The 20,839-nt window shown below is 37.1% G+C and overlaps 1 protein-coding gene across 2 annotated transcripts in view; it reads right to left on the minus strand.

The window, feature by feature from the left end:
- The window catches only part of FAM120C (family with sequence similarity 120 member C), a 97,705-nt gene that overhangs the window by 6,171 nt on the left and 70,695 nt on the right, over positions 1-20,839 (minus strand). The window contains exons 11-15 of one of the 2 annotated variants that reach the window (XM_039851422.1): positions 8,264-8,378; positions 5,885-6,094; positions 4,505-4,706; positions 2,468-2,606; positions 2,024-2,081 (exon numbers count right to left, since the gene is read on the minus strand). In XM_039851422.1, the coding sequence (XP_039707356.1) occupies positions 2,024-2,081; positions 2,468-2,606; positions 4,505-4,706; positions 5,885-6,094; positions 8,264-8,378 (724 nt within the window). The remainder of the gene's footprint in view (positions 1-2,023; positions 2,082-2,467; positions 2,607-4,504; positions 4,707-5,884; positions 6,095-8,263; positions 8,379-20,839) is intronic. The other variant, XM_039851426.1, reaches the window with a different exon arrangement.

The following is a 20,839-nucleotide window of genomic DNA, read 5'->3' on the forward strand; positions in this document are numbered from 1 at the left end:
TCTAAAGAAGACATGACTATAATGTAAAAAGATTTAACATAGTGGAACAACGAAATATCTCATACTCTGAAGAAAGGGTGACTGAACAGAAAAAGGAGAGTCAGCAAGGCAGAGCTGCCCAGGGATGATGCCTTAGCTAAAAACAAAGTCAGAGTGTAAATTTAGTTGGCCAGGCTACCTCTAGAGTAGATAACGGTGCCCCCAGCAATCTTAGCCAAGAGAATCTTAGGATCATCTACCATCTCTTCTTTTCCCTCAGTTTCCTTATCTGTGAAATAGAGAATAATAGTATCTATTTCATAGGTTCCTATAAGGATTCAATTAATTCTTCATAAAGCACTCAGAACACGTTGTGCCTGGCACACTTTAAGAACTCAGTAAATGCCAGCTATTATTGTTCCGATTCCATGTCCCCAAGTAAACTTCTGATACTGTGGCCCCCCATGCAGTTTGCACTTGGAGAAAGAAAGGTCTGCTAGACATGGTTAAGAACACAGTCACTAAAGTCAATTGGACATAGGTCTGAATCTTCTTTCTAACAATTAGAGTTGTTATACTGTATTGGAATCAGCACCGCACAGGGCTTTGGATTCAGTCAGCTCAGGCTGAAATGCCAACTCTAATACTGACCTGATGGATAATTTTGGGCAAGATGCTTCATCCCTCTGAGCCTCAGTTTCCTCTTGTTTAAAATGAAGAATAATAAATACCTCACACGTACTTATAAGAGTGATTGAAGTAGAGTAAGTGCGTAATATATCACGGTAATTATTTCTTCTCACCATAAGTCAGTACTTTATCTGTCACGCTCTCCCTTCTTGTCCCCACCCCCAACTCTTTTAGCCATATCCACATAGCTACTTCTGTGATCTTGGTTAATGTAAGTCAACCACTGAAAGATGGATCCACTCTTATTGTATCAAAAAGATGAGGTTTTTCAGACTGTAAGCTTAATGATCATACCCTGAATCATGGTGAATTCATCAAGGTTGTATTACCTTATGGGAGTCTATCTCAGTGACCAGTTTTCCTTCTAGGTGCAATACCTTTTACCTTACTGAACAGCTTCTGGAAAAAGCTGAGAAGCTTTGGGAAAAAATTCCAAAATCATTGCTCTCTGACTTTGGGTGCATTACAAAATGCTTTGTGTGGAGGACTTAGCATTCCAGTTGAGCCATTTTTGGTTGAAAATAACATTAAAGCAAATCTATATTCTTTGAGAAAATATTTGACAATGGGGGTTAACACGGATGCAGTGAGGCCTGGCTATATACAGGAGAGCTGATTTGAGATTGAGAACTGATGAGGAAGTCGCCTTGCAGTATGGTCTAATCAGTGACCCTTGTGAAAATTAGCGACTGCGTGTAAAGTATTTAGTAGAGGGCTTGGTAGAAAGCAGGCACCCAAGAAAGGGTGGCTGCTATACTATGAGGAGCCCAGCAGTCTGAGTCCAATACATGACTTTGGATCACTATAAGAATAGGCCTTCATTATTTGGCAGAGAGGGCCATGTGTAACGAAGAGCAGTGGGGACTATGATATAATTCAAGGTGTAGATTAGAAGAAAGGTTAAGACCATTCTGAGCCATTAAAATTAGGCAGAATGATAACACCTTCTCCCTTCCCATATTCAGCAAAAGCCAAAGTCCAATTTTCTAAGCATCTCTGGCAGCCCCTCAGAAGATCAGGCATGTTGCAGGCAATCCCACTGTTAACTTCACTCTGGCTCCTTTATGGCTTCAAATAGCACGTATTATACTACAAAAAGGTCTTCAGGACACAGTACCTGGTATATCCATCTTATGGCCTCGCTCAGTGAAAAGGATGACAATTTGCAGTCTTGTGGGAACAGCCTGGGCAGGCTAACCCTTTCTAGACTGCTGGAGAGCAGAGGAACGAAATCAAATGCCAGGAGAAGCTATGAAAGCTCCCAAGTTTCCATGCCTGATCTTATCTCTTGCAATTTAGCAGAAAAGTCAAGAGGTATCAAACAGAAGCTAGATAATCTCAAAAGGGTGCTTACTTGTTTATTTCCTCTTTTATGTCCTTTGGATCCTCTACCAGTCTGTTCTTTTCCATGCCTTTAGAAAGTGGAGGAAAAAGTGATCATGAGGAACATATAAAGCCAATATCCCCATTTTCACTTAGTTAACAACTTACCTCCTCTAGGAGGTTTGACCCTCTTAAGTTAGATGCCCCTCCACTGTGCTACCACTGTGCAAATCTCTGGCTGTCATTTCTATATTACACTAAATTGTTCTATGTCTCATAATCCTCCTCTAGGGGCAAAAACTTTTTCACTGAGGCAGGGCATTTAGTATATGTTTCCTGAACTAAACTGAACACTGGCTTTGAGAATAGAAAGTCAGTTAATGCCTCTTACCTTAATAGAAGGATTCGATAGCTGGGCATTTTCCCAAGGGCACCTTGACTGACATAGTTCATACCAACCTATATGAATACATACCCCTTTCCTGGCCCACCGACAGAAACCACTTGCATGCCAAAGGAGCCTCGACCCCTAGATGATCTGCTGCCAGCCCACTGGCCAACAACCATCCCAGCAATCTCCAGTTTTCCTCCCTGGGGTGGGATTGGATGGAGACCTGAAAAGAGAAGAAGAATGGCAGTCATGAGTGGTAAGTACAAAGTAGAAAAAGAGGTGGGACAAAAGATCCTACAGCCTACCTATTCTGCTTATTTCCATTTCTCTATGATTAAGACTCTATGATAACAACAAAGGGTCATGAGGGAAGCAAATTTAGGGACGGGCTTGAAGACTTGTACATACTCACTTTAGCAAGTGGGGTGTGGACAATTCATTTTTCAACTGCAGAGCCTGGCACATAGTAAGCATTCAATATTTGTTGAGAGAATGAATGTCTTAAAATCTAATTATTAGAAATTATGGGCCAAAACCACTTTTGATTTAAATACATATCACTACACGCTGGAGGATTAGCCAAACAACCAAATGAAACTGAAAATAATGAAACTAACAGTATTTATCATTAAAAAGTAAAAATAGCAACAGTTGAAAACCAGAATAAACTCAAGAGAAGATAGCATGATATCTCCTTAAAACTGGAAATTCCAACTCTATGTATATGAGCTCACAGGCACAGTAGAGCTTTGTAATTTGGCACAAAAGGAAGCCTTCATAGCATACAGAGTCCTAGTAAACTTTTAACTTTAGTTTATGGAGAAAACTCAAATGTTAATAACCCTTTGCTCATTTGGCAGGTCATTAGTAAAACGCCCTTTGTTTATATAAAAGTGAGAGTCTAAGGAACTAGGGTGTTAGCTAGTCCTAAGAGGGCAAGAAAAACTTGCATTTGGGTATCTTGTAGTCTTTCAGAAGGCAAGAGGCTCCTCATGAACAACTAGTAACTGGAGACTAAGCATCACTGGAAGCTGGAGCAATGCTGAGGACCTCCTGAGAACCTGGCGTTAATTAAGTCTGTTTCTGAGAAACAATAAAATCAACAAGCAAAGAATGAGAGGAGAGATTCATAAAGTTACCTTCAAGAGAAGAAATGAATGGCTGGCTCCCTGGTTTGTAAGACTTGATCATTACCTGACTGAACAGGGAATTATCAGAGCAGACATCACACTACTCATCTAAACAAAGTCTTGAGCTAAACATCTATACTGAACTATACTGACCCTAAATGTAACAAAAATTTCAACTTCCAGCTTTATTTTTAAAGTGATGAGCAACAGACACCAAACACCTGCAACCATAGCAATGACACTCCTATCTGATCACAGAATCTTGATATTTCATGTTAAAATGTCCCTGTTAAAAGATCTTGTCTCACTGGGAAACAGGTTGTTTATATTATCTGGAGCAGTATCTGAGCTACCTAAGCATGACTGTCTATTCACCATTAAGCCGCAGCCCAGGTGCAACCATAATTTAAAAATTATACATATGTTTATGTGTGTGTTTATTTGTTTTCCCTACTAAACTGCAATTGCTGGAGGGCATGATTTGTGGATTATTTCTCTCTGTGTTTCTGGAAATGTGTCAGATCTACCCCCAGAGTGGAAATGGGTACATCAGGCTATGATAGTCTGTCGACACTGGTCATTTACTCTTACCTCCCACTGTTCTTCCTGCATGCTCCTTTGTACATCTGCCTACGGGTACTGAGTGATCTAACCAGCAACCATGAAGATCCAGTTCCCATGAGTTACAGTTCTCAAAAGTAATCAAATGGCTCCTGGTTTCTGCATCACTTACTTTAGGAGTTTGGTGAGAGTCAAATCCTTAGGGACCAACCACCTCTATGGAGAGCAGTCTGGGAAGTCAGTGGACTTTCTTCCCCAGGCTACAATCCTCTATCTCAATAAGATCCTCTTCAAACAACCACAACACAGGACAGAAGGTAAATAAGAAAAATATATGTGAAACAGGTGATTCTGTGACTGGCAATAATTACCAAATGGGTTATTATGTAATAGAGTGAGGATGACAAATACCTCATTCTTAGGTACTGACCTGCAAAGCCCCGGCTCCTTCCTTGAGTGGGAGGTGGCACTGAGCCCATGGCTCGGGAATAAAGTGAAACAGGGTAGAGAGAGGGCACCATGGGAGGCACAAAAGTAGGTGATGGAAGTAGAGCAGAAGGCGGTGGATGGTTCATGTTGACTCCTTCGAGAATACTCTGTCTCATCCTTTCCACTTTGGTTGCCAGGTCAGCCTTCAAATGAGGAACAGAGTAAGAATAGCAGCTGCCATTTTTTAACTTCTCCTATGTTTCAGGCACAGTATTTTTTGGGCACTCTACATACAGTCTCACAAATCTAGTCTCATTAAGAGAAGTGAGGCCTGGAGTTAAATGGCCAAGGTGACACACTCAGGAAAGCCTGTCTGGCACCAAAGCCCCCACTCTTTGTATGATATCACACTGCCATCACACTAGTTCTGACTGAGGGCTTGTAAGGCACACTGACTAGGTCAAGGAAGACAAATATAACAATGAATATTTATTGATAGTCTATTACATGGCCAGCAATAGGCTGGATCATTTTTTAATAGGGAGGTATCAGAATTAGGTAAAAGAGAGGAGTACAAAATCCTAAAATATACAAAGACTTTCAACTTTCTCCCCCATACCCGGGGATCAGAGACCCTGATCGGTCCAGGCAAGGTCTCTGCCTCTAGTTCAGAGGATGGAAATTTTTCCTGAAAAGGGCAGATAGTAAATATTTTAGGCTTTGTGGGTCATATGGTCTCTGTTACAACTATTCGACACTGCCATAAATGAATGAATGCAACTGTGTTCCAAAACACACCTTCATGGGAAAATTCCAAATTTGGGGATTTTGGGTAGTTTGCCAACCCTGTTCTAGCCCCTCAGCTCATTCTTTGCAAATGGATAAAGGAGTAAGTAAAGGTACCTTTCCCTTGCCTTCCTTCATCTTTCTCAAGGTTTCACTGCAAAAAATAAAAATTAAAAAAATCCCCTGCTTCTTAGTTATCTACTTCACTATCTTCTTCTATTTCCAAAAAATATTATCACTTGCAAAAGTGACTTAGAGTATTTTTTTAAATAAGGGAGATGAAATTCTAAGAATTGGATGAAAGACATATAGGATATCTGGGTATTCCATGGGGAAGAAATACTCAGAGTAAAAAAAGGCGTATGAAAACATGAAGCTCATTTTAAAAAAGTTTTCCAACATATGATTTTATAACATGTACATATCAGACTCTGGGCCTTTGGGACTATCACTGACCAAATTAGGTCAAGGTCAGCCACATTCTCCCACTTCTGCTGCCTCCCTCCCCAGTGTCTCTGCTGTGTTCCCCTCCCTGCCCATTCATCCCCACAGCAGATCAGAGATCACTCTTAACAGCTACCCAATATACTGGTACCTGGCCATCACAGAGCTCAATCAGGGATACTCGCTCTCGGCCTGCTTTAATTAGCTTGCTCTGGAACAGCTTGCCATCGAAGTAAATCCAGGGGCAGCAGTGCTCCCAAGGGACTGGCTGGCCACAGGCATCATTAGCAAACAGAGCTGTATCAACCCCGCTCATGAAGAGGGCAGCAAGCTGGATCCCTCGGGCATCCAGTTTCTCAATCTGAAACCACCACAGAGCAAAAACTACTATTAAGAAATCAATGTTACTGGTTATACTTACTCTTATTCCTGTTATGCTGATTATTCCAGTTAAATTTGAACATGTCACCTTTCAATATAGACATCTGAGTGCAACAGGCAGCTTCTACCCATGTCTTTTCTGAGATAGTTTGAAAGATACTCATTACAAAACTAACAACAAAAAAAGATATTCGCTTTGAAACTTTAAAAAGGCACCAACTTGAGATACCAGGTTCAGGTTTTTTTGGCCTGTCAAATTGAAAAAAAAAAAATTAAAAACTAAAGACCAAAAGAATACCCAGTGCTGTTGAAATAAATAGTCATGCTCATACAAAACTGAGCAATTACAATTAAGCCATATGTATCAAGAACTTTGAAAATGTTTGTATTTGTTGACTCAGAAATTCTTTTAGGAATCTTTTCTGAGGAAGTAGAGATATGAATTGAATAAAGCTCTATGCATAAAGATGTTAATTGCAACATTACATATAATAAGGGAAAAGTGGAAAGAAAATGGGCAACATTATAAAATTAAATGATACATTGAAATGATAAATTATTTACTAAATTTTTTAAGACACAGAAAATATGTGCTGTGTTAACTAAAAAACAATATACAGTTACATAAACTATCTCAATAATGTAAAAAATATAAGATGAAAGATTGGAAGGAACCATCAAAACATTCACAGTGGTTATCTCAAGTTGGTGTATTACACGGCTTTAATGGGAAAATGAGACGTACTTGCAGGTCCCCTCCTAAGTGTGGTCTAGAGTCGGTAACTGCTGTAGGACTAAGCAATATTTTATTCACAGTAAAAAGGAACCCACCCATTGTTTGTCTTAAGACTGTTTCATCTTTCCATTAGTTGATCTCACTTAAATTAAGATTTTCCAAGTCTTGCTGGACTTGATCTTATAGTTTATCTGAGAGTCTCAAAGGTTCATGGCTACTGAAGTTGAGAGAGGGGTAGCCTACATTAATAGTTAAAATTTATTGAGTACTGTGTACTTAAGACAGGTGAGGAACCATTCTGAGTGTTTTACATCTATTATTTCATTTAATGACCTCATAATCCTAAAAGTAAGGAAACTAATGCTAGATAGGTTAAACAACCTGCCCAAGGTGACACAAATAGGAAGAAATTAAGCCAGGATTCAACTCAAGGGAGCCTGGCTTTAGAGTCTGCCCTCTAACCTACTATGTTCTACTGCCTTCAGTTATACAGTGGATTTATTTTCTTCTTTATGCTGCTCTAGACTTCCCTCTAAAACAATAAATATCATTAAAAAAGAGGATGTCCATCAACAGATGAAGGGATAAAGATATGGTGTATATATACGATGGAATATTATTCAGCCATAAAAAAGACAGAAATTCTGCCATTTGTGACAGCATAGATGAACCTTGAGGGTATTATGCTAAGTGAAATAAGCCAGGCAGAGAAAGACAAATACTGTATGATCTCATTTATATGTGGAATCTAAAAACCTCGCAAAAAAAACCAACCAAACTCATGTAAAAAAGATCAGATTGGAGGTTATCAGAGGCAAGGGTGGACGGAGGGGTAATTGGATGAAGGTAGTCAAAGGTTCAATCTTCCAGTTAAAGGACAAACGAGGACTAGGGATATAATGTACAACAGGGTGACTACAGTTAATACTGCTGTATGATAGGAAATTTAAGAGCATAAGTCCTAAGAGCTCCTCACAAGGAAAAATAAACAAATATATATATATATATATATATATATATATATATAGTATCTATACGAGATGATGGATGTTAACTTATTGTGGAACTTACTGCATGATGTATGTAAGTCAAATAATGATTTACTCAGAAACCAACAGGGGACACCAGGGTAAGTCCTCTGTAGCGTATCTTAAATAGTCAGAAACTGTACCATGATCTTTGGGTCATAACTTATGTCTTGCACAATATTCATCTTTTTTGTCCATCCCCACCCATCAGTATGGGAGCAGTGTTGCAGGCAACTCTTGGTTTTAATCATAGACATAATATTTGGCTAAAGTCAGTCAAACTTTTACCTGTAGAACTTACTCTTCTTCCCAGCTCCAGGCAAAAAAGACCTAAAGTAAACCTATTAGGTCATAAGTTAATTTAAATGAGGGTGGATAAAATTACCTTGAGTTCTTGAAGTTGATCTGGTTCATAAAGCTGGGTAGATACTGCTTGTGCAAGGAAGGTGTCCAGCTCATGGCGATGCAGAATTCGGCCACCAGGCCATTGAACCATGTACCTAGAAAATAAAAGCATCATTATTAAGTCATAAAAGCTCACTAAAACTAAGAAATTATCATGGGCCAGATCCAAAGGGCTAGGTTTTAGTAATTTCAATGGAATAAAGTAAAAGAATCTCTGCCTTTGGTTACTTACAGTCTAGGTAGTAGAGGAGATAAGCACATACATCAACAATGACAGGACAGTAAGTTAAGTACGAAGACAGAAAAATGCTACAAGAGCACAAAAGAAGGCTACAGCTGAAAGAGTGAAGAAGGGCATCCTGAAAAAAAAAAAAGTCAGCAGGAACTGAGTTTCAAAGGACACATAGAAATTAATGAGACAAAAGGTGGGAAAAAGATGCTCTAGTTTGAGGAAACAGTAAAGGCATAGAGATGTGAAGTTCAGCATGATATACCAGGTTAGATAATGCTGGAGCTAAGCATATTTGCAGTGATAAGAGGTGAGATTAGAAAGTAGGCCAGATCATGAAAGGTCTCAAAAACAGTATTAAGGAATTTAGATGTTCATCCTGAAAATAAAGGAAGCTGCTTAAGGATTGTCAGCAGAAGAGTGATATTGACTGGTTTGATACTGAGTGGCTCAGAGAGTAAGAGACAAGAGGCATAGATACCAGTTGGGAAGCAAGTGTAGCAATCTGTGGCCAAAGGGGCCTGAACAAAGGCACTGGCTATGGGGATAGAGAGGGACAGGGTACGAAGAACTATTAAAAAGACAAATCCAGAAGATTTGGTCATGGATTTTATGAGAAAGGGGTAAAGAAAAGGAAAGTCTACAATTCTTAGAATTCTGGCTTGGGCAGATGACTAGATGATGGAGCCATTCTCCAAGATAAGAAGTGTACTAATTAAATAAATACATACTCATTGATGAGTAATTGAACTGAATTTCATGAATTGAATATGCCTTACTGTTCTATGCACCAAAAATACAGAAAGGGGAAAAGAGAGAGAAAGATGAAAAAATACAAATACATCAGTACAAAGTCTATGTCCTCATCTCCTTGAAGGTCCCACAAAACAATGCTCATAATTATTGGAGCTGTGCGAGACTTCAGAAACTTGGCATTTAAAACTACAGTTAACACTGCTGTATGGTCTCTTTTGAGCAGCACATGAGATAAGTTCCTGAGGTCTCTGTCCCAGATACTACTACCAGGAGGCAGTGTGGTGCCCAAAAAGAGCCTGGGCTCTGCAGCCAGACAGCCCGGCTTCAAATCTTTAACCTGCTGTCCCACCTGGAATGATCACAACAGCACAGGCAGCTCTGCTGCCATTATTCTTTCTTCAAGCCCAAACTATCCAGATGGTTCTGGCATTGCAGAACATGCCAACAAGCCCTGTTGCTTGTTTAGGAACTAAATTCTAAATGATTGGGCTTTCTAGGGGGAATCTTCCTGGGCCAGACAAACTTCCCTTTGCCCACAGCAATGACCCTCTTCCTTGCCCACCCATTCTCCACTTGAAAAATTTATTCTTACTTTATAATTTATTGAATACTTGTTGATGCTCTGCTATGTAGCACATAATTGATAGTTTATGTCTTCTATCAATATAAGATATTCTCCTTTGTCTTTAATGCTCTTTTTAGCCTTAAGGACTATATTATCTATTAATATTGTTTCTTTCTTTTGATTGTACTTCCTTGATTTACCTTTGCCCATTCTTTACCATCTTACTTTACTGACAAAATGTGAAGCAAAAATAGAAGAAAATGAACAGAAATGCAATTACGATGGGGGACTTTAGTACACTACCATGAAGCTATGACCTATAAAATACACTCAAAATACATATCAAGTCACAGAAGATTTGAAAAATACAATAAATAGGTTCAAATGCTTGACTGCTTTTGTACAAAGAAAACGCATCCTTTTCAAGTGCCCATATGAGTTCCCATGGGGTCTAGGACCTTGTTTGATTCTCCTTGTCTATTGTCTTATTATTCCGATTTGTTATAAAACTATCTAGCATAGCACATGACATAGAATAAGTATCATTAAATACATATTGTGGGAATGACTGAATACATCAACCAAGTCACACACACACAAAACCTACAAATAAAAAAACAAAACAAAAAACTTCAGCAAAAGTCCTCCAAAGCAGAATTGTACCAGTCATACCCTGACCACTATGAAAGAAAAACTCTCCTAAAGGAGTCAAGTATGGAGACAGGCAGGCTCACAGAAAGACTAATACAGTGGGAGGGTTGTGATTTTATTCGGTAACCAGATTGTTCTGGGTGTTCTAAGGAGAGAGTGACTAAATTTACCTGGGAGAATCAGAGAAGGCCTCACAGAGAAGGGAACATTTCATTTCCTAAAGATCTGAGTTTTTGTTTGGTTTGGTTTACATTTTAATATTAATTTGCAATTTTCATGTCTCTCTAATCTTAGTATGGTACACAGCAGAAGCTGTGCTCAATCAATGTTCGCTGAACAAATGAGTCAATGTCAGGATATTCAAAAGGAAATGCTAGCTCCCTATTTTGGTGAGCACTGCTCTTTAATTGACCTTGAATGAATTATGAAACAGAGTGTGTAGGGTCCAAGGAGTCAGAGGAATGAGAGGCTCATCAATGAGACAGCAGTATTAAATCAAACAATATTTAGTGATGCTCATCATGTGCTATTTTTTGAATTACATGATTCTGCTGGGGATTTTCTCTGGAAAAACTACAGCATTACTTATTTCCTAAGAGGTTCCTCAATCCCAATGAAAAGATGACATCTTTATTACTACTATTAGTATTATTTACAATATTATACGTATTATATGCAAACAACATATATTACATTGTAATATATACAACGAACTACAAATTACTCATAGGAATGACATTTACTAAATGCCTCTTGTATTCTAAACACCTAGGCAGAAACTTTACAAACATAGAATGTGGCAGAAAAGAATAGAGACTTGGAGTCTGACATACTTTGTTCCAATCTAGGCTCCACTATCTATGTGACTCTAGGCAAACTCCTTAACCTCTAGGGGCTTTAGTTCACTCATCTCTAAAATAGGGATAATACTGCCTATACCTCGAAAGTTTGTAGTAAGGAGAAAATTCATGTAAAAACACTTACCATAGTGCCTGGCACAGCATCATTCCTGGTTGTCCTTCATAACTAAGCTAATTATGGTACAATCCTTCCTTTACTATTTGGTGAAACCCCCATATCATATATTAAATTCTCATACATACAAGGATCTGTTTCTATCCTTTTTATTCTGTTTATTTCTCATGCCAGTAACATACTGACTTGAATTATAAATATGTTTTAATATTCAATAATCTCCCCTTTACTTCACTTTTTAAATTTTAAATAACATTTACAATTTATTCTGATTACACAAGTTCAAGTTCATTCTCATTTAGAAAATTTTTTTTTAAAAAAGCAAAAACGTATAAAGAAAATGAAAAACAAAAATAATTTCTACACTAACCATTCAGATATAACCACAGTTAAGATCGTTATGATTTTGGCTTCTTTCTTCCTAGCATCTCGAATCTCAATTTTTTCTCTTTTTCGTACTACATATATAGAGAATATTGTATCTTGGTTTTCACTCAGCATTATACTATGAGAACTTTTCATGCATTACTTTTCAAAAACATGATTTTTAATAACTGCATATTTATCACATAAGTATATCAATTTAAGCATTCCTGTGATATTGGAAACATAGTTTACAATACTTCTTGTATTATATATACTACAAAGATCACTTACATAAATCTCATCTGTATCTCTGCTTATTCATTTCCTTAGGATAGATCCCCATAAGTGGAATTATTATGTCAAAGGTTATGTCCATTTTAAAGGTCCTCAATACATATTGTTTTCCAGACCAGTTTGTCCTATCTCCCAGCAGTGTGTCAGCATGGATTATCATTATCTTTGATAATTTAATGGGCAAAAAAAGTCTCTTGCTATTTAAATTTCTGTCTCTTCGATTGCCAATGGTAAGGCTGTAAACACTTACTTCTATGACTGGTCTATGTCTATCACAGACATATCAGTTAATTTCCTTGTTCTGTCTCTATACCTCCTTCTCAGATAATCTAAAGCCTTATCTTTATAATAATGACAGCTATTTGGACAAAGGGTGGACAGCCGATCCAAGTCAAATCAATCCACAGCTTGCCAGTCTTGAGAATTTGAGCTAAAATGAGATTCGGAGTCTCATGAAACAGACAAGCAGAAAGAAGAGCTACATGGGCACATGAGAGAGTAGGCAGTCTCTAGTCCTGCCTTTCCTGTATTTCCCCTGTGTACAGTATACTTTTTCTTGTCCTTGAATGACTATGAGACCACCTGTTATATCTTTAAAATAAAATATCAAGAGTGGCTTTTGTTTCTTATAAACTAATGAATTCAAAGAGTGTCATTTACTCATTTGGTTTGGAGTGCTAGTATTTAAAAAGCCTTTATATATTGAGAATACTGATGTACTTTTTGTCCTAACTAAAAAATATTTTCTTAATTTATTATTTGTCCTTTAATTTTATGTACTACAGCATACAGATACATTCACAGTTATTGATCTTTTCAAATCTTTCCTTTTGGAGGGAGAGTGCCTTGAACCTTTGTTTTAAAGTCTATTTTGTCTGGTGTAAATACTGCTACCCCAGCTTTTTTTTCTTTCTTTCTTCTTCTTAAAGAAGCCCCTCCAACATTTCCTGTAATACTGCCTTGGTGGTGAACTTCTTTAGCTTTTTCTTGTCTGTCCTTTGATTCTAAATAATAGCTTTGCTGTGTTGAGTAACCTTAGTTGTAGGTCCTTGCTTTTTATCACTTTGAATATTTCATCTCAATCTTTCCTGCCTGCAAAGTTTCTATTGAAAAATCAGCTGACAGTCTTATGGTAGCTCCCTTGTAGATAATCAACTGCTTTTCTCTTGTTTTTAAAATTCTTTGTCTTTAACTTTTGCCATTTTAATGATGTGTCTTGGTGTGGGCCTCTTTGGGTTCATCTTATTTGGAACTCTCTGCACTTCCTGGACCTGTATGTCTATTTCCTTTGCCAGGTTAGGGAAGTTCTCTGTCATTATTTCTTCAAATAGCTTTACAATTCTTTGTTCTCTTCTCCTTCTGCTATCCCTATGCTGCCTGTATGCTTGATGTTATCCCAAAGGCCCCTTAAAATATTGTCATTCTTTGGATTTTTTTTCTTGTTGCTGTTCTGATTGGGTGTTTTCTGCTGCCATATCTTCTAAATCACTGATTCAATCTTCTCCTTCATCTAATCTGTTGATTCCCTCTAATGTATTATTTCAGTTATTATATTATTCATTTCTGACTGGTTCTTTTTTATGTTTTCTATCTTTACTTTTATGTTTTCTTTCTCTTTTTTAAAATTCTCACTGAATTCATCTATTCTTTCCCCAAGGTCACTGAGCATTCTTATAACTCGTGTTTTGAACTCTGCATCTGGTAGATTGCTTGTCTGCATTTCGTTGAGTTTTCTGGAGCTTTGTTCTGCTCCTCCATGTGGGACATATTTGTTATCACATTTTGGCTGCCTCCCTGTGTTTGTTTCTATGTATTAGGTAGGGCTCCTGAGTCTCCTGGTCTTAGCAGAGTGGCTTTATGTAGAAGGTGTTCTGTGGGGCCCAGTGGCATAGTCTTCTCTGGTCACCTGAGCAAGGTGCTCACGGTGTGTTTCTTGTATGGGTTGTGTGTGCTGTCCTGTTGTGGTTGAGCCTTGGTTGCTGTTTGAATGTCGATGGGAGGGATTGACCTTTGGGCTGATTGGTTGTAAGGACTGGCTGGTGAGGGGCTGACCCTAATAATGAACAGGATTCACTTTAGCAGGGCTCTGGTGCCTGCCCAGTCTGCCCCTCGGGTATGTCCTCTTCTGATACCACTCTGGCTCTGGCGCCAGTCAAAGCAGGCCACTGGGTGTGCCAGCCCAAGGGCCAACTGGGTGGGTCCCTGCCACAGGCCAAGTTCAGCCTGTGTCCTGTCCAGGGCCACCTGGCAAGGGTCACCAAGCAATATGCAGATGGCTGTCACCTGTGCCGGGCTTGAGAAGTGTCTTGAGAGGCCAAGCCACAAACCAAGGCTGACTGCTGCTAGTGCCAGGCTTGGGGCTGCTTAGCAAGAGGTACGAGGCATGCTGAGGCTAGATGTTGCTTCTTTGGGTTGTGCAAACCTTTGAGAGATTTTAGGAAAGTTTGCTGCATGAGCTAAGACAGGCCATTTGTATGGAAAAGCCACTGGATGCAGCTTGGGTGGGCTTGCAAGTTGGGTGAGGTGGAGTCTCAAAGAATCTCCAGGGTTGGGTAACCTGTGTTAACTAGGCTGATGGAGCCTCAGATATGGTAGCCACCTGCACCTGCATGCTCGGTGGAGTGAAGACTCAACAAAGAAACAATAGAGTTTGCCAGCACTTCTGTCTAGGAGAAAGCTTTCCCTTCAGCCCTCGATCTGAAGCCAGACAATTCGGTTCCTCTTTATATGTCCCTGGAGCCTTTCAAGCTTCTACACCAGACCTGGACCTCAGAGCGAGTGAATCCGTCAGCGAGTAAATTCAAGCTAGGCCCCTTAAGAGGAATGTCTGCAACTCCACCCACTCTCTGTCGCACTGAAACCCAACCTCCACTTGTTTTAACAGCCAGAAGTTGTGGAGAATTCTCTTCCCAGTACTAGAATCCTGGGCTGGGGAGCCCAGTGTGGGGCCTGGACTTCTTCCTTCTCCAGGGGGATCTTTGTAGCCATGATATCACTTCCAATTCTCAACTGCCACCAGTGGGTGTGGGACCAGCATGTTCTGCATCTTCACCTTTCCTATCAGTTTTGAGGTGGCCTCTTCTGTATGTCTTCAGTTGCAGGACTTCTGTTTGGCTAGACTTCAGGTGCCTCCCAATGATGGTTATTCTGTAATTTAGTTGTAATTTTGTGTGGTTATGAGAGGAGGCAAGAACAGTGTTTATCTATTCCACCATCTTGACCAGAAGCCCTTCTTTCCCCAGCATAATCTGAACACCTTTTCATGTGTTTATTTGCCATCGTATATACTCTTCAGTAAAATGCCTGCTCGTGTCTTCTGCCCATTTTCCAATTGGATTTTTTTTTTTTACTGTTGAGTTTTGAGAGCTCTTTATATATTTTAAATACTAGTTCTTTGTTGGATATGTGGTTTTCAAATAATTTCTCCCAGTTTATAGCTTGTCTTTTCATCCTCTTTACATGGATTTTCATCAGGCAAAGGTTTTTGGTTCTGATGAGGTTCAATATATAAGCTTTTCCTTTTATGGACCGTGCCTTTGGTGACAATTTTCTTTGCCTAGCCTCAGATCCTGAAGATTTTTTATTTTTTTCTAAAAGTTGTATAATTTTATGTTTATGTTTAAGTCTAATATCTATTTTGAGTTAATTTTTATATAAGGTGTGAGGTTTAAGTCCAGGTTCATTTTTTTTTTTTTGGTATGAATGTCCAATTGCTCCAATACCATTTGTTGAAAAGGCTATCCTTTCTCCACTGAATTGTTTCTGCAACTTTGTAAAAAAATCAGTTGAGCATATTTGTGTGGTTCTATCTCTGGGTCCTTTATTTTGTTGCACTGACCTATGCATTTATCTCTTAGCAAATGCCTCCACTGTCTTGATTACTTCAGCTACATATTATGCCTCAATATTGGGTAGAGTGATTCCTATACTTTTCTTTTTCAAGATTGTTTTAGCTATGTAAGGGCCTGTGCCTTTCTATTTAAATTTTAGAATAAGTTCATCTATGTCCACAAAAAAACCTTGCATTAAGCCTACAAGAATTGCATTAAACCAGCAAATCAATTTGAGGAGAAATGACAGCTCTACTGTGGTAAGTCTTCTAGTCTATAAACTCTTCTTCGATTTCTTTCATCACCATTTAGCATAATGATTTTGAGGCTGATTCATGCTCTGGGATGTATCAGTAGTTTGTTTGATTTTATTGTTGAGTAATATTTCATTGATGGACATACCACATGTTTATCCATCTACCAGTTGATAGATATGAGTTATTTCCACATTTTGTACAGTTATGCATGCTTCTATGATCATTCATGTGTAAGTCAATGTGTAGATGTATCTTTTCAATGCTCTTGGGTAGAGACCTAAGAGTGAAATAATCTTATAATACATTATACTTGCCTTTTTAAGAAAATGCCAAACTAATCTCCAAAATAGCTGTACCACTTCAAGTTCCACAGCCAGGCCTACATTTGTCATTGTCTGTTTTTTTTTATTATAATCATTTTATCTGGGTGAAGTGGTATTTTATTGTGGTTTAAATTTGCATTTCCTCAATGATTATTGAAGTTGAAAACCTTTTCATGTGCTTATGTTCCAATACTCTATTTCTTTGGTGAAATGTCTATTTACATATTTTACTCATTTTTAAATTGGTTTGTTTGCTTTCTTGTAAGTTGTAAGAGTTCTTTATATATTCTGGTAACAAGTCCTTTATCAGATATATGATTTATAAATATTTCCTCCAGTCTATGGCTTTTCAGTTTTTTAATGGTGGCTTTTGAAATAAAAAGTTTTGTATTTTGATAAAATCCAATATTTGTTTCATTTTAGTGGACTGTGCTTTCTTTGGCTGTTATACTGAAGAAATCTTCACCTAACTCCAAATCATGAAAATATTCTCCTGTTTTCTTTTGTGAGCTTCACAGTTTTAACTATTTCATTTTGGTCTATGATCCATTTCGAATAATTTTTGTGTATAGTGTGAAAGATCTAAATTCATCATTTTTACCAGTTGGTTGACAATGTTGCTTGACTCTTCCATATTTTTGTTGACTTTCTGTCTAGTTAGTTGTTTCATCCATTATTCAGAATAGGGTATTGAAGTCTAAAACTGTTATTGTTGAAATGCCTATTTTATTCCTAATTCCATCAGTTTTTGCTTCATGTATTTTGGGGTACTGTCATTAAGAGTACATATGTTTATATTCGTTATATCGTCCTGATAAAATGACCCTTTTACCATTATAAAGTGTTATTTGTCTATAGTAACATTACTTATCTTAAAGTCTATTTTGTTTGGTATGTAGAGCCATTTCAATTCTCATATGGTTATTGTTTGCATGATACATTTTTTCTATTCCTTTGAACTTATCTGTGTCTTTGACTATAATGTATATCTCTTGTAGATAGCTTATGCTTTTATCCAATATGACAATCTCTGCCTTTTGATATAGTCGTTATAGGTTTCATGTCTTTTTTGCTTTTGTTTGTTCCTCTTTTCCTTCCTTCTTTTGCGTTAAACAGATATTCTCTAGTGTAGCATTTTGATTCTCATGTTGGTTTTTAATTATAATATTAGTTATTTTCATAGTGGTTGTTCTGTGGATTACAATGTAAGACTTAACTTACACACTACTTCAAATTAATACTAAATAGTTCCAGTAGTAGGTATAACTGTTCCAATATAGTTCTCTTCCTTCTTTCCACCATGGCGCTATTACTGTCATGTATATTATACCTTTATTCTAAAATCAACACACGATTGTATAATTATTGATGTATGCAGTTGTCTTTTTAATTAAGAAAATAAGTAAGAAAAATATACACCACTTCTTATATTTACCTATGTAATTACCTTTACAGGTGGTCATCATTTATTTATTTGGTGTCATTTCCTTTCATTCGAAAGGACTTCATTTAATACTTATAAGGCAAGCTGGTAGCAATAACCTTTGGTTATCTGGGAATCTAATTCTCTTTCTAGTTTACAGCTTTATTGAGATAAAATTAACACACCATATAATTCATGTATTAAAAGTATATAATTCAAAGGTTTTTAGCATATTCACAGGGTTGTGTAACCATTACCACTATCTAATCCCAGAACATTTAAATCATACCCTCCCCCCCAAAAAAAAACTTTGTATCCATTAGCAATCACTCTATATTCATACCTCCCTTAGGACCCTGGCAACCACAAATCTATGAATTTGCCTATTCTCAACATTTCATATAAATAGAAGCATGTATGTCCTTTTGTGACTGGTGTCTTTCACTTAGCCTAATGTTTTTCAGGGTCCATCCATGCTGTAGCATAAATCAATAGTTAATTCCTTTTTATAGCTGAATAATATTATACGAATATGCCACATTTTGTTAACTTATTCATCATTTGATGGATATTTGACTTGTTCCCACTTTTTGGCTATTATAAATAATAGTACATGAATATTCATGAACATATTTTTTTTTGGTGGATATATATCTTCACTTTGTTCTCACCAGCAGTGTTCCAATTTTTCCACATCCTCACCGACACTTGTCTTTTTGATTATAGCCACTCTAACAGGTGTTTACTGGTATCTCATTGTAGTTTTGATTTGCATTTCCCTAATGATTAGTGATGTTGAGCATCATTTTCTGTGCTTATTGGCCATTTGCATATTTTACTTTCACATTGAAATCAGTCAGATTTGCTTCAGTCTCAAAGAGTGTGCTTATGTAAAAATAAATTAATGCTGGCAGTGAGCTACACTTTTTTTTCTAAATGAGAAATGGGTTAAGTTGTGATCTAATCCAGTTTATCTGCTTTTCTTTTTGTCACTTATGCTTTTGGAATCGTATTTAAGAAACCATTGTCTAACCTGAGGTCATGAAGATTTACACCTGTTGTCTTCTAAGCGTTTTATAATGTGAGACTTTACAATTAGGTCTATGATAGATTTTGAGTTAATTTCTATGTATGATGTGAGGTAGAAGTCCAACTTCATTCTTTTTCATGTCGCTGTCTAATCATTCCAGAAGTATTTGTTGCAAAGCCCATCTTTCCCCACTGAATTGTCTTGATACCCTTGTCAAAAATCAATTGACCATAAATGGAAGAGTTTATTTCTGGACAGTCAACTGTATTCCATTAATTTATATGTATATCCTTATGCCAGTACACCACTGTCTTGAGTACACCACTGTCTTAATTACTGTAGCTTTATAGTAAATTCTGAAACTGTGAAGTGTGAATCTACAACTTTGTTCTTTTTTTTCAAAATTGTTTTGGCTACTATGAGTCCCTTGATTTACACATTAATTTTAGTGTCGGCCTGTTAATTTCTGTAAAAAAGCCATCTGGGAATTTGGATTACATCAAATATGTAGATCAATTTGGCGAGTATTGCCATCTTAACAATCTTATGTCTTCTTATACATGAACAAGGGATGTCTTTCCATTTATGTAAATCTTCTTTAACTGTAGTTTTCAATGAAAGAGTCTTATACTTCTTTTGTTAAATCTATACTTAAGTATTTCATTGTTTTTGATGTTATTATAAAAGGAGCTGTTCTCTTTACTTTTGAAATATTGATTACTAGTGTATTAAAATACAGTTGCTATTTGTATATTGATCTTATATCCTGGAATTTTGCCAAATGCATTTACAGGTTCGAATATATATATTTTTTTACCTTTTAAACATTGTGATAAAATATACATAACAAAATTTACCATCTTAACCATTTGTAAGTCTACAGTTTAGTGGTATTAAATACATTCACATTGTTGTGTAGTCATCACCATAATCCATCCTCATAACTTTTTCATTTTATAAAACTGAAACTCTATACTGATCACACAATAATTCCCCATTCTCCCCTCCTCCCAACCCCTGATAACTACCATTATAATTTTGGATTCTATGAATTTGATCTTGTATTAGTCATATCATACAGTATTCATCTTTTTGTGACTGGCTTGTTGTACTTAGAATAATATCTTCAAGGTTCATCCATGCTGTGGCATATTGCAGAATTTCCCCCCTTTTTTAAAGGCAAAATAATATTCCATTGTATATACATGTCACATTTTGCATATCTATTCCTCCATTGATGGCCATTTGGGTTGCTTCCATGTTTTAGCTATTGAGAATAATGCTGCTATAAACATGGGTACACAATTATTTCTCTGAGACTCTGCTTTCAATTCTTTTGGGTATACACCCAGAAGTGGAATAGCTGAATCATATGGCAATTCTATTACTAGTTTTTTGAGAAATAGCCATACTGTTTTCCACAGCAGCTATACCATTTTATATTCTAAACAACAGTGTACAAGGGTTCCAATTTCTCTACAACCTCATCAACATTTGTTATTTTTTGTTTTTTGATAGTAGCCATCCTAATGAGTGTGAGATATTATCTCATTGTAGTTTTTTTTTTAATTGAGTTCATTGGTATATAACAGAAGTTTCAACTTTCTACATTTCTCTAATGATTAGTGATGTTGAACATATTTTCAAGTGCTTATTTGCCATCTGTATATCTTTTTTTTTGTAGAAATGCCTATTTAAGTCCTTTGCCCATTTTTGAATTGGGTTGTATTTTTCTTGTTGAGTTTTAGAAGTTCTCTACTTATTCTGGATATTAATCCCTTATCAGATATATGATTTGAAAATATTTGCTCCCATTCTGTGGGTGGCTTTTTTACTCTGTGGATAGTTTCTTTTGAT

This window comes from Pteropus medius, unplaced genomic scaffold (genome assembly GCF_902729225.1).
Source record: "Pteropus medius unplaced genomic scaffold, Ma_sr-lr_union100, whole genome shotgun sequence".
NCBI lineage: Eukaryota > Metazoa > Chordata > Mammalia > Chiroptera > Pteropodidae > Pteropus > Pteropus medius.